The sequence below is a fragment of the Myotis myotis genome, unplaced genomic scaffold, assembly GCF_014108235.1.
Source record: "Myotis myotis isolate mMyoMyo1 unplaced genomic scaffold, mMyoMyo1.p scaffold_m19_p_8, whole genome shotgun sequence".
Lineage (NCBI taxonomy): Eukaryota > Metazoa > Chordata > Mammalia > Chiroptera > Vespertilionidae > Myotis > Myotis myotis.
The window spans coordinates 53,837,172-53,852,120 of NW_023416390.1; the positions used below are offsets into that span (position 1 = coordinate 53,837,172).

General features: G+C 44.0%; 1 protein-coding gene across 2 annotated transcripts in view; it reads left to right on the forward strand.

The window, feature by feature from the left end:
• Window positions 1-395: 395 nt before the first annotated feature.
• DPP4 (dipeptidyl peptidase 4) overlaps window positions 396-14,949 on the forward strand; it is a 90,437-nt gene continuing 75,883 nt past the window's right edge. Inside the window, exons 1-2 of one of the 2 annotated variants that reach the window (XM_036320364.1) lie at window positions 396-971; window positions 1,510-1,594. In XM_036320364.1, coding sequence (XP_036176257.1) covers window positions 966-971; window positions 1,510-1,594 — 91 coding nt within the window. In that variant the 5' untranslated portion in view covers window positions 396-965. The remainder of the gene's footprint in view (window positions 972-1,509; window positions 1,595-14,949) is intronic. The other variant, XM_036320363.1, reaches the window with a different exon arrangement.

Below are 14,949 nucleotides of genomic sequence, written 5' to 3' on the forward strand. Positions count from 1 at the left end.
TTTCTCTTCTTCAAATCTTCTTTGCAAGACTGAAAGATAAGTGAGCGCCAGTGGTTATTCTTAACTTGGCCCCTAATTCAGACTCCACGACTTCCTAGCTGAGTGAAGGGGCCAAGTGACTCAACCTCTCTGAGCCTAGACTTCCTTCCTGTAAAATAAACACAGCAAATGCTTAGAGCAACGCCTGGGGGGGGGGGGGGGGAGTAGATTCCACACCAGAGTGTTATTATTTTTGGCATCTTGATGAAAAAGTAAGCCTGCAAAGCAAGCCAGAAATTCCCTGTTGAGGGTGAATCCAGATACTTAGCCTCTAAGTTTCATTCATATGTGAACACTCACCTTCTCCCTCGCTTTGCCATCCAGAAGCTTTAAACACCCCCCTCCTCCCCAACACACCTCTCACTGGCTAGAGAGAGGCCTGGGTTTTAGTCGCAGCTGCTCCCAGTGAGCTGTGTGGGTGCACGGAGCCCATGCCCACTCTGGGCTCTGCCTGTCCACGCGAGCTTGCAGGAGCTCCGCTCAAGGCTTCTTACAAAACAGACCCCGGTCCCGGCGTCGGCCGCCTGGGACGCCGCGTGGGATCCCGCCAGCGTAGCCCCGATAGGGGTCTCACACCCTCTCCCCGGGGTCTCACACCCGCTCCGCGAGTCCCCGGGCCCCCCGTACGGGGCGCACCCTGGCTCGCCCGGCGCCCCGCACAGCGCAGGAGAGGTGCCTCTCTGGCGCCCCCCGGCCGGGATGCCAGTGTCCGGAGGCGGCGCGCCTTGTCCCGCAGCTTGCCCCGCAGCCCTTTATGCCTAGCGGGCTGGGCCCTCGCTAATGTTTAACTCGGGGCCGAAACTTGGGAGCGCCGAGTGACTCCGGGCCGGCGGGGAGCGGGGAGCTGGACGCGCGTCCCTGGGCGAGTCTGACTTCTGCTGCCTCCCCGCTCTGGACGGACGCTCAGTTCCGAGGAGCCGCCGACGATGAAGGTGAGTGAGTAGCGCGCCTCCCGCTCCCCCAGCCCCAGGGTCGAGGTGTAGGTGCCTCTCCACCAAACTCTCCCCAAATGATCCCCCAAGCCCTCCCCGGAGCGGAACCAGGGGGCTCCTTAGGCAGCAGCGCCAGGGCGGCCCTCTGACAGGTGAAGGGACTTTCTAGATCTCTGCTCTCACTCTGGGACCTGCGGGGTTCGGCTAGGACCCGGGCGCTGAGCCTCGGACGACCCGGAGAGCCACCCCTAAAACGCACGCCAGAACTCTCACTGCGCTTCTGACGTGCAGTCTTAGCAGAAGCAAAGGGTAATGTGCTCAGAGGTCACAAGTTCAAGGGCGACCGCTCTTACAACCTCCCACTGGCTCACTCCCAACCCTCCCAGCCCACCGGGCCCCCTCCCAATGCGCGCCCCCCCACCCCCGGCAACACCCCCCCCACTCCTCATGGCCAGGGGTGCAAGCCCAGGTCCCGACCCCCTCACCCCAACGGGGGCTGAAGGGCTTGATCTAACTGGACTGATCTAACCGCTTGCAGACGCAATGGAAGGTGCTGCTGGGACTGCTGGGGGCTGCGGCGCTCATCACCATCATCACCGTGCCCGCGGTTCTGCTGAGCAAAGGTAGTTTGTCCTCTTTGAAGGAGATACGACAGTTGGAGACCAGGATCTGCTTCTGTTTCACTACAGGAAGGGGGACAGGGGATGTTGTCGGGGGGCTGGGACCCGTGTGACAGGTTGTAGCTGAGGCGTCCCAGGCGTTGCTGCTGCTTCTGGGGTAGCAGTTAGATGGACTTCCGCGGGGTCTCCCGTGTTGATGCTGCAAGAGCCTGTGTATAAGCAACACATACCTCCTGAAATTAGGGAGTGGGGCGGGTTAGGATTATTTTGTAGTAAATTCAAATTAATTTTTTAAATGTTCGTGGTTGTGGTCTTCAAAGGAAAGGAGGCAGTGTTTAAAGATATCAAATGTCACAGGGGTGTGGGCCCCAAAATGCAGTTTGGAGAAGACAGAGCACAGCGCCCCAGGTAGTTTCCCTTCAGGAATAATGGAAACCCCTCAGAGGTGGGTTGCGAAGTTATAGACGTAAGTATTTCAGAGTTAAATCATGAAGCTGCTGGACTACATGATGATATTCAGAGCGGGGTAGAAGCAGTGATGCTTGGTGGGTTCTTTCATTTAAAGCCACCTTCATTTCCTTCAGCTTGGCCAACTGCTCCAGTTCAGCCCTAGCTCTTAATATAAAACATTCATATAACGGAACACGCACAGTTGATGTGAGCACACGAGAAGAACTAGTTTGGGTCTCCTCGGCCCAACTTTCCTTTTAAATATTTATTGTCATTTCAGTGTTACACATGCTGGGCGGGCTAGCTGAAGCATCCACTCTGGATGGTGTAGTCAGCCAGGAAGTGTGTAGATAGTGCTTATATACTGAGGGTGTGTTACCCAAATTTCTGTTCAGAATTGGTTTATAGAGCTATCAAAAACCTTGTTTGCCCAGCAGTTTCAGTTCCAGGGCAAAGGTGCCAAAGGTTAAATAACTGAATGTGTTGACCTATTGATAATGTCTTTACTGACTCAAAGCAATGGTTACTACCATTTTAGACTGTTACATGTCAGGCATCAGTCACACATTTGACTCTGTCATGAACTGTTGAACTTTAACTCTTTTTATAAAACGATACTTTGTATATTTAAACAACCACACACACAAAGCCAAAGAATGGGTCATTCATACAAGTAAATATTCACCTCTTACATTATGTGTCAGGCACTGTACTAGTGGCTGCAAAGACAAAGGTTAAATTTTATAAATGTAAAGAACTCTGACCTCAAGAAGTTGGTAGTAATTTAGTGGGAAACATATGCAAACAAATCAAAGTAACCAAAACATCCCTGAGCCACCACATGGCTCAGGAAGGATAGGTAAAACTGTAATTACCAGAACTTGCCTTAGGGGACGGAACACTCTACTTTGATAAGCCACTTGGGATGGCAGTGAAATGGCCTAGGGCAGTGATTGGCAAACTCATTAGTCAACAGAGCCAAATATCAACAGTACAACGACTGAAATTTCTTTTGAGAGCCAAATTTTTTAAACTTAAACTATATAGGTAGGTACGTTATTATTAACTTAATTAGGGTACTCCTAAGCTGGCCTTTGCTAAAAACGTCCTCAATCTGAGGGGTCGACCTCAGCGAATGTACCCCCACTTCTTCTAACGCCACTTCTTCAAAATAGACTCACCCAGGCCGAAAACCGACTTCTGCGCATGGGCCACGAAGTTTCAATCTCACTGTACGTGCGCGCCCTCACGTGGTATTTTGTGGAAGAGCCACACTCAAGGGGCCAAGGAGCCGCATGTGGCTCGCGAGCCGCGGTTTGCCGACCACTGGCCTAGGGGCTTAGGTCACAAAACTGTCTTCCAAGGGGTTTGGTGGCTAAACTAGGAGTGTTTTGTTTTGTTGAGTGGCTCCTGAAGCCCGGGAGGGGCTGTCTTATCATTTCCCTCCCTTAAAGAGTACTTAGTTTTTCTCTGCAAATGAAATTTGAACAATTATCTCAAGAACATCTTCTCTGATAGGGTCTTCCCCAGAGATTCACGTCTTCACCTATGAATGTGACTCAAGAAGACAAGTTAGTGAGGCTTGAGCAAACTTCCCTGGGGTTAGAAGGATCTTTCTGGGAACGTATGAGGAAAACTCTCCCAAGAAGCTTCCTATGCAGGGAGGCTTGAATGGTTAACACCAGGCTCTGGAGGTCAGGTTTTTCTAGAAAGAATGTGAATGCCTTTCGTGTCAACACAGAGACACCAGATCACATGCTCTAATCTGGGATTATAAAAGGACTCTGAGCAAGAGAGGAAGGTGGGCAGCAGGAAAAGGATATGATTTTAACCTGTAGGGGATGAAGAACTGCTGGAGAATTCTGGGCATGCCTGAACCCTTGGGCATGACAGTAGGAAGGTGAGTTTAAGTGGAGCAAGTCTGGAGGGAAATCAAGGGACGTATCCCCGGAGACTGGTGGTGCAGACCAGAATGTAGAGCCTATACTGTAAAGAGCTACTCAGAAATGTGGATGATTAGGCTTTGCTCTTAGGGAACACAGGAAGTAAGGGGAGCTTGGCTAAGGACAACTCTCGGGAAACTAGGTGGAGATGTGGTTTCATTTTGTGCTTTATTCATACCACCAGTGAAGTTGTCTCCTCATATATTTTTTAAGAATATGTTTTTTTCATTGATTTTAGAGAGAGATGAAGGGAGAGAGAGAAATATCAATAAGAGTGAAACATTGATCAGCTGCCTCCTGCATGCCCCCTACTGGGGATTGAGCCTGCAACCCAGGCAGGTGCTCTGACTGGGAATTGAACCACTGAACTCTTGGTGTTTGGGATGATGCTCAACCAACTAAGCCACACCGGCCAGGGCTCCTCATATTTCTTAAATGGCATTTACAGTTTACATATTTGAGGAGGAAGGGAACTCACCATGTTTCAATTCCTGCCTTGACACAGAATTTTTGCTAAATCAGCCATACCTTTCCTGGGCTGTGCCACTGTAAGAGATTGCATTATTACAAAGAATTCAGAGTTATTACCCCAAAAATGTCTTTCATATCATCAATCTAGGTTTAAAATCAAACACATACCTGGAAGGAAGAGAGGAGGTGAGGCAGGAGAGTGGAAATACAAATGGGAAGGAAAGGAAAAAAGAGAGAAAAGGAAGGAATGAAGGAATAATTTGGTAGAAAAACAAAACAAAATGCTAGATTATGTGGAAAGCAAAGAAATAAACAGCCAAAAGTAAGGAGGAAGAAATGAGCAAACTCAGTTCATTCCCTGAGAGACTGGTTTAAGAGAAGGTTAAGTGTTTCCATATGAAAGGATGACTTCAGCAGAACTAGACACACCCAGAAAGGAGGTGGAAAATGAGTGTGTGTGTGTGGGGGGAAGCCTACTTAATACTAATGTTATATGTTTTTCAGAATAAAAACTCCTTGATGTCAGGAATTATGCATTCACTAAGCAAAATTAAAAGTTCACCTCCTTTTTTATGTACAAAAAAAGGATTGTATTTTGTTTTAAATTTCTAAAATAGCCTCCTAAAAGGGATATTACATATTTAAGCATTCTTTTCCCAGAGAATCAGCAGTAAAACATATATTGTACTCATAATGGATTATAGAAGTCCTCATGGCTTAGTGGCAATAGAACCGTCTCATTCAGTACTTTGATCTCTTTATTTCCCTCTTTAAATTATATGATTGGCTGAGTTTTTAAAATGTTTGTCACATGGTTTTATTACTTCATTTTATTATTTGTCAAATGATTTTATTATTGAGTTTTACTATGGAATAGAAACATAGATGTTCTTTTTTCCTTTGCACTGCTTTAGCAGTAAATTTCCTCAATACCTTTCTGCAGTGCATAGGAAATTTGACTGCTCACCCATCCATCAGTAACAAAAGAAAACCCAAATGTGAAGGAGACAGGAATAATCAAAGAAAGAAAGATAACATCTATGAAGTTTGCCTGAGGAAGTTCAGCATCTATTCCAGGCTTACCAGCACAGAAATAAGCCTGAATGAAAGCTTTGTATATTTCAGGGGCAATTTCTAAACAGTGAGCTCTGTGAAAGCTCGCATTGACTCCAGTTAGCTCAGTTAACTATTGTCAGCCATTGTTGAGTGTTCATAAGGTCAATGGGTTGGTCTTTTTCAGGCCGGCTCATTTGGCATTTGGTTCCCTGGCCATAGCATGTGCCTTTGATTTTTCTCTCTTAGACATCTTGCTGCTCATCCCAAAAGGGATTAGAGAGAAAAAGGGAAGACTCTTTGCCCAATTGATGGTTTTAGAGAAAGCCATAGAAAGGGACTGATTAGAGCTGGATCTATATACTTGAAATTTTATGATTTAACAAAGTGCTAAGGCCAACAGGGACTGTGACTGTAAATGCATGTGGGATCACCTTGCTTGTGGAAAAGAAGGTATGCAAAGATGTAATAACAGCCAACATTGTGTGCCAGGTATGGGGCTGAGGGCTTTTAATATACTTCTCACTTGATTCTTACAATAACCCTTTGAAAAGGATACTATTATCATCCCCATTTTTACAGATGGTTTTCAGAAACTGAGAAGTTGCTTTAATGATTTATTACTGCACAATGAATTACCCCAGAACTTAACACAACAAACATTTGTTACGTCATAGTTGTGTCAGGAATTTGGCAGCAGCTTAGCTGGGTGGCTCTGGTCAAGGTCTGTCAGGAGGTTGCAGTCAAAGTATTATCTGAAAGCTTGACTGGGGCTACAGGATCCACTTTCAAGCTCTCTCACATTGCTGTAAATAGCTACAGGCCTCAGTTCCCCACCATGTGGGCCTCTCCATAGGGTACCAGGGCAGTTGGCTTCCCTTAGAACAGTGGTTCTCAACCTTCCTGACGGCGCTACCTTTTAATACAGTTCCTCATGTTGTGGTGACCCCCAAACATAAAATTATTTTCGTTGCTACTACATAACTGTAATTTTGCTACTGTTATGAATCATAATGTAAATATCTGATATGCAGGATGTATTTTCATTGTTACAAATTGAACATAATTAAAGCATAGTGATTAATCACAAAAACAATATGTAATTATATATGTGTTTTCCGATGGTCCTAGGCGACCACTGTGAAAGGGTCGTTCAACCCCCAAAGGGGTCGCGACCCACAGGTTGGCGACCCACAGGTTGAGAACCACTGCCTTGGAATGAAGGATCCATGTAGGAGGCTGCAGTGCCTTTTATGACCTCGCCTCAGAAGTGTGACCAATGCTATACAACCATCATGTCTGTTGTATTCCGTTGGTCACACAGAGCAACCCTGCTGCAGTGTGAGAGGCATTACACAAGGGCATGGGTGCTAGTGGCGGAGATTACTGGGGCCATCTTGGAGGCTGGCTACCAGAAAAGCTAAGGAACTTGCTCTAAGTTGCACCGAGTTAGAATTAGGCAATGTGACGTTAGAGCTGGTGTTCTTGAACCCAAATCGTTCTGTTAGTGATCAAGTATAAAATTAATGAGGCCATATTTGCATAAATGTTACAAATTCCCACTCATATACTTGTATTATAATGTCATGACTGCTAATCAATCCTTGGATGCTAAGTGTTCTGAGGAAAAGCACCGGCTGTTGCTGCCTCCTTTCCTATATAAGCTGTAGATAGGCAACGCCTTCCAGCCCAGGACTGATACCCCACACTTTTGACTGGACTTATTTAGTGTTTTTAGTAGTAGTAGTAGTTCCAGATGTACTTCTTGCACTGAATTACACTTGCTTTGTTTCCAATGGATGTTGTATTATTTCATTTGATCTTCATGAAACAACCACATCAGAAAGAGGTATTAATAGCCTGACTTTATACAATGAAGAAACTGAAGCATAGAAGCTGGGGCTTCGTAAGTACTAGACCTTGGGAATCCAAGTCTTTTGACTTCTAGCCCTCCTTCAGGCTGCTGGTTCCCATAAGTAACTGTGTGAAAAAATGCTTTGATGAGAGTTTTTTAAGTTAATGATAAATCATTGCTTTATGGCTTGATGCTTAGACTTTCATTGTTGTAAATCAGTAGCTTGTAAATATTTTTACCTTTAGTCTTCATAGCTCCAATGTGACTTCCAATAGAGGTGTGTCTCTCAACCTAGAGAAAACTGAAACCACAAAACTGGAACTTCAGAGTTAGCTGCTTTATTTTTGCCAAGTACTGTATTTGAAGTTTTATATTGCACTTCAAAATTATAACTTCCTAGGAAGGTTTTTTTTTTTTTTAATTTAATGATAAACCATTTGCTTTAGTTAAGAGTACACATTAACGTGCACATTTTTTCATTATTTGGTTCACTGGGGAAGTAAACCAAAGCCACACAATTCAGCTTAAGTCACACAATTCAGCATCTAAGGCCCAAAAAGCAGAGGTAATTTAAAGCAGAGCCAAAGCCAGAAGGGACTTTAATGATGACATCTAGGGGCCACTCTGATTCAGGACGTATGAGGGAGAAAGAGGAAGTCTACGGGGTGGGTATCAGGTGGATACTATCACCCATCCCTTCTCTGACTTCACACTGGGTCCCACAAAACTGTCTTGATGGCTCCTGTCATCTTAATACCATCTTTGTAGGGCTGAAATCTCCTCTTCTTGTTTTCCCAGTTGTTTTAAAACCCCACCTGCTCAAGCTCAGGTCCATGAGTTTAACCGACAGCTTCATTTCCCTGTGGCTTTTCTTTATTATTTAATTCCATTTAAAACCTCTTCAAGGCTAAGGCCTATAGTGGCCAGATGCCATATTTGTTAACTCCTCAACATGTACTAAATGCTCCCTGCATGGCAGGTGTTATGGAAGGTGCAGGGATCTGGTCCTAAACAGTAGAGATGAGGAGCCTGCTACCATGGACCTTTATAATTTATGGGGCAATGGGTAGTAGGCAAGCACATGAGTAATATCAGACAGTAATAGCTGCTAGGACAAAAATAGTGTGATAGGGAGGACAGAGGGACACAGAGAGGCATTTCTCTTGACTCTAAGCATGAGTGTGGCAGGCTCTTATTTCCGTTTCTATAATATGTCTCTGACCCTGTGTAGATAATGGCATCAGGGGGTGAAGGTTGGTTTGTCCAGGTGAGAGATGGCAGATTGGAGGGGGTGATAGCATTGGAGATGTTAAAAAAAAAAAAAGAGCAAGATGTATTTTGATGGTAAGTCATAATGTATGGGAACATGAAGAGTGAGGAAGCCCTAAACCGTTTGGCTTCAGTGGATAAAGCAACGGTCTTCAGACCAAAGGGTCCCAGGCTCAATTCTGGTCAAGGGCACAGTCAAGGGCATGCTCCTTGGTTGCAGGCTCCTCTCTGGCCCAGGCCCTGGTCCCAAGCGAGTGCAGGAGGCAACCAATCGATGTGTTTCTCTCACATTGATATTTCTCTCTGTCTTTCCCTCTCTCTTCCACTCTCTCTAAAAATCAATGGAAAAATATCCTCAGGTGAGGATTAAAAATAAGTAAATAAATAAATAAGTCAATCTTTACTACCCTTAAAAAGAGAAAAAGAATGAGGAAGAGTAGAGACAGGGATGACTCCCTAAATGCTTGCTGGATCATCAAAGTGCAGAATTTTCTCATGTCCGCATGACTGTGTCCTTTTGACAAGAGCTAATCTACTAGGTTCCTCTGACCTAACTCCTCTTCCTAAAGAATCTGCTTCCCCTTCCCACTGCCGAGCTCAGGAGGGCCTTCTGCATCGTGCACCCAGCACACACATGTCAATAGAAAGTAATTCTCCAAGTCAGCACATATTTATTGAGCATTTTCTATAGGCCAGGCACTTTGGTGGTCACCAAAGATATAAAAAGGATAGGTAAGACCCTTGTCCTCAAATAATTCACAAATTTAAAGGAAACATAAGCATCAACTATGATAAAAAGTGCTAAATGTCTCTCCATTAAATGATCTAAGTGCAATGGAAACATTAAAAAGCAAATGATAAATGCTGCCCAGGCAAGTCTGCACAGATAACAACCAAACTCAAAGAGTTAATAATTTATAGGCCTAAACACACACCTTCCAATCCTGGAGCCATGGGACTGGGTCCCAGGTGTGCAGTTCACCAAATGTGTAGTGCTCAACAATTCACATCCCCTGGTTCTGTATGAGGAGTGTGTCAGTATTTGGCTACAAGTAACAGAAAAGCTGACCAAGGGTTTGAACTTTGGCCTATAGAGACCAGATGCCATATTTATTAACTCCTCAACATGTATTAAATGTTCCTTTTTCTTATTGTGATATTATTAGCATGCTATATAATTGGAAGTGCAGAAGTAAGACAGCGCAGTGATCCAACGACATCCTCAAGGACCCAGGTTCGTCCTGTCTTTCAGCTTTGCCATTCTCAGACTGTTGTTGGCTTTTGTTCTCAAGCTTGTCCTCTAGGGGCAAGTGTGGCTGCTGCAACAACACATCATTTGCTCACACAGCTGCTTCACAAGCAGAAGGGATGCTGTCTTATCAGGGAGACAATCTGTTTTATCAGGGAGAAAAGACATTTCAGAAGTCCTTCAGCCCAAGGCAACTTTCCTTCATGTCTTGTTGGCCAGATTTGTGTCACTTGTCCACTTCAAAACGGATCATTGGCAAAGGGAATGAATTACCAAGCTTGGACTAGATTAATCAAGACTCATCTTTCTGGGACAAGGAGGAAACTTTTTCCTTAGCACTTGGAAAAGGAAGGTTGAAGAGGAAAGTTAACTACCTAAGTTGAATTAGGAATTCTAAAACATTGGGGGTGGTCTGTGAAGGCATATGATATACTTTATAACCACCCTTTGATCATTACATTAAAAATTTTAGTTTGCTAACAAAAGGAAATAGTAGCTCAGTTGGTTAGAGCACCATCCAGATATACCAAGGTTGCAGGTAGCTCAGTTGGTTAGAACACCATCCAGATATACCAAGGTTGCAGGTTTGAGCCCTGGTCCAGGCACATGCAAGAATAAATTAATGAATGCGTAAATGAGTAGAACAACAAATCTCTCTCTCTCTCTCAAGTGTATATATATATATATATATATATATATATATATATATATATATATTAAAGTAAATAGATGTCAAGGCAGCTCCTATCTCCAAAGAATATGAGCATATAACCCTCTCCTTCCCCTCTTCTCACTTTCTTTCTTAACCACATGAGTTTATTGCAAAACAGAGTGTTTTGATGCTGCCTTTTTTTTTTATCCTGAGGGTATTTTGGGGCCAGCACTTGCTTTCTCTTGGCATTCAAAGTGATAAAGAATAGGGAAGATTTGATTTTACATCATTTAAGATATAAATCTGAGACAATAGAGTGGGTCAGAAACATCTGAGGGAAATTACTCTCAAATTGCTCATAAAAAGCACATATCAAAGGTAATATTTTATCATTATATCATTATTATGTCATATTTTATCATGTCAATTCATAATGGAAAATGTGGCACAGTCAACATAAAATAAAATGGACAAAGTTTAAAAATACATGGCAAAAACTAGATCTCCAAAAGTCGACCCAGGAAAGTAGGACTTAAAATAATTCATGGCCATAATACAAAATAAAATAAGTAAATAAATAAATAAAGGCAAACAGAATAGCTTCACAATATCTAGAAGCTACCTCCTGTTTAATGTGACATGGAGAAAAATAACCTAATTGATGACAAATCTTTGTTGTAAAATTTCCAAGAAGGAAGAAATTAATCTGCATGAAAATGGCTGGACTGCATTGAAAATAAAATCCATAACCCACCATCAAGTGGCCCCTTGGTACTGTCTGGCAATGCCCCATATTCCCCACTTGCTCACTAGCCCTCTCTCCTGATGGACTCTCTCCTGTCTCTTCTCTTCCTAAGCTTCCAGCCCCCCGGCCCCACTATGTTCTTTCTCAGCTGATGACCTTGCTTTTTGTCTTCATGAGAAAATTAAAGCCATCAGAAGAGAGCTTTCTCAATTCCCTCCAGCCTGTGCACTCACCTGCACTGCCTCTCCCAGGGCAATGGATGAACTCTCCCAGCACCTGTCCAAGGCCAGTCCTCCTTTGTGCACAGACCCAACCCCCTTTTGCTTACTCAAAGACATGGCTCCAGCTATTTGCCCTGCCTGCTGCATCTCCATTTCCCCTCTCTCTATAAACATGTTGTAATCTCTCACATCCTGGAAGGCAGACAGGGAGGGAGGCAGACAGGGAGGGGGGAGGGAGGCAGGGAGGGAGGCAGGGAGGAAGGGAGGAAAGAAGGAAGGTCCTCTTTGGTCCTCACATCCCCACCAATCTCCCAGTCTCTTTCCTTGCTCTCCTTACCACAAACTCCTCAAAGAGTTTAATATCACTGTCTGCAGTTTCTCTTTTGGCTCCCTCCTAAACCCACTGGAGTAAGGCTTATGGTCACCCAGCCACTAAAACAGCTCTGTTCTCATCAAGGTCCCTAACCTCTATGTTACTAAGTCCAGAGCTCAGCTTTTCCTCTGAGTCTCTCATGCCCTGTCAGTTGATCATCCCCCTTCTCAGCACCCTCTGGGGTTCCCCTCTCTCCTAGTTGCCGTCCACCTCTCTACATGCTCCCTTTCATTCTCCTTGGGAGTTCTTCCTTGTGTCTGACTTCTAACCTTGAACCACTCTCCAGGGCTCCATCCTGGAACTCCTTCCCTCTTTCCACTAGGTGATCTCATTCATCCCATGGCCTTAAACCCCATCTACAACCTGATAATGCCAAAATTTATATCTCCAGGCCAGACTCTTTTCCTGAACTCTATTGTATATATGCAACTACTATGTGGACAACCCCATTTGGGTGTTTTTGGCATCTCAAGTAGCATCTCCCAAAAGTTTTTATCCCCCCAAACCTGTTCCTCCCTTAGCACAGCTTGTCTCTTAGCAAATAGCAATTCCATTTTTCCAGTTGCTGAAGCACAAGTCCATGCAGTTCTCCTTGACTCCTCTCTTTCATTCACACTCCTTAACTCCTCTCTTTCATTCATGCTCCTTAACTCCTCCCTATCATTCACACTCAATATCCAATGGTCAGCAAATCCTATCACTTCTTCCTTCATATTCTTTCAGAATTTGACCATATCTTACCACCTTCATTGCTACCACCCTAGTCCAAGACACCATCACCTTTCATCTGAATTATCGTAAAAATCTCCCTATTTCTTTTCCTACCTTCCTACAGTATGTTTTCAACACAACAGTCAAGGTGATTGTAGTAGAAAGAACTTTAAATGGCTCCCAAACTTTTCTGCCTTCCCCCATGTACTAATCCCTGCCTAATCTCTGAGGTTGGGCATATGTTGAGTTTATTTCTGGTAATAAGGTTATGTTCTATGGTACACTCCACTTTAAGAAAGGCCCGAACTAATCACATGAGCCTTTTAGAGCATTTTTTCTGGCTGCTCACAGAAGGGGTAGTTAAAGATTTGAGGCACAAAAAGATTTGACAGACCACTGCTGGCTTGGAAGATGGAAGCAACCCTATGGCAAGGAATGTGGGTGGCCTCTAGGAGATGAGAGCAGCCCCAGGCTGGCAGCCAGCAGGAAACAGGGCCCTCAGTCCTACAGCCATGTGGACCTGAATCCTGCCAGCAACCTGCTGAACTTGGAAGCAGCTTTTCCCCCAGCACCTCCAGGTGAGAACTCAGCTCGGCCAACACCTTGATCTCAACCTTGCGACCCTGAGCAGAGAGCCCAACCATGCCAGGCTGGAATTCCGACCTACAGCACTCTGAGCTAATATTTACATTGGATTCACCTCTACATTGGTGATCATTTGTTACACAGCAATAGAAAGCTAATACAGTGATCATTTTTACACATAAGTCAGATTACATCCTCCTCTGCTCAGATCCATCCCACGGCTTCCCATCTCCCTCAGAATAAACACCAGAGTCCTTACAATGACTAACAAGGCCCTTGTAACCTGAGCTCCACTGCCTTGCCTCTCTGAGTTCCTCTCCTACTCTCTTCCCTTTTCTCACTCATGACTTAGAGGTTTTACTCTTGCTGCTCTTTCTGCCAAGATTCCTTTTCCTTGGGCCTGTCCATTGCTCACCCCCTCAGCTTCTTTCGGTATCTGCTAAAATGCCACCTTATCGGTGAGACCTTCCCTCACCATACATACCGTTTATCACAGCAGTGTCCCCAGACCTGTCACTCCTTCCCTACTTCATTTTCTCCGTGGCACTTACCACCTAACATGTGCATTATTTACTTACTATATGTTCCTATGTCTCCCCCCATTAGAATGTAAGCTTTCTGAGGCAGGAGTTTTCATGTTCTACTCATTCTTATAGCTAGTGCCTTAAACATTGAAGAACACAGTGAGTGCTTATACTAGCTTCCTAGGGCAACCAGAACAAGCTACCACAAACTGGGTGGCTTAAAACAACAAAAACTTATTCTCTCACAGTTATGAGGGCTAGAAGTTCAAAATCATGGTGTTGAGAGGGCCAGGCTTCCTCTGAAGACTCCAGAGAATAATCCTTCCTGGCCTCTTCCTAGCTTCTGGTGGTTTTTAGCACCAGACTTTGACTGAGTAGCACTAGAACAAATTACGTTCTAATGTAACCTACCAAACTTTGAATACAAACACTCCCATAAAGTGTAATGCATCTACACTAATTCACAACAACTGCCAACATAGCATTTACTATGTGTAGTCACTTTCCCAGATACTTGGACTGTTTAGAAGAATGGTTATAATCACAAGCTTTGTAGCCACATTGTATAGTTCAGATGTGGCTTGGTGCTCACTAGTCATGGACTTGAGTCCAGTTATTGTCATGCCTATGTGTGCCTCAGTTTCCTTACCTGTAAAATGGGAATTAGAATAAGTTGTATACAGTCCCTAGAACACCCCAGCACAATGGAAGAATTCTTTATGCATTTGTAATTATTATTCTTTATATATTTTCAACTTTTTAAATTATCTTAACAGTTCTAGAGACAGGTACTGTAATAACAGGTACTGTAATAACAGACAGGTACTGTAATAATATTCAACTTGTCTCACGCCCTTGAATATTTTGCCTGGCAATCATTGGTGTTTCTTGGTTTGTAGCTGTATGGCTCCAAATTCTGCTTCCATCTCCACAGGGCCTTCTTCCTTCTGTGTCTCCCATGGTCTTATCTATCTCCAAGTCAGCAAAAGTATGTCTTCACGTGCCTTCTTGTAAGGACATCAGTCATTGCACTTAGGGCCCATCCTAATTCAGTCTGACCACATCTTAACTACTACATCTGCAAATCCCTATTTCCAAATAAGGTCCTGTTCCAAGATTCCAACTGGACTCTTCAACCCAATACAACCTGACAAGTATTTGGTGAATTAAAGGGATTATCTTAGAGCTCAGGTGAAAAAAAAAAATATTTGTTGATGAAAGATTTTTAATGTTGCTTTATTTTGATAAAAATACTTA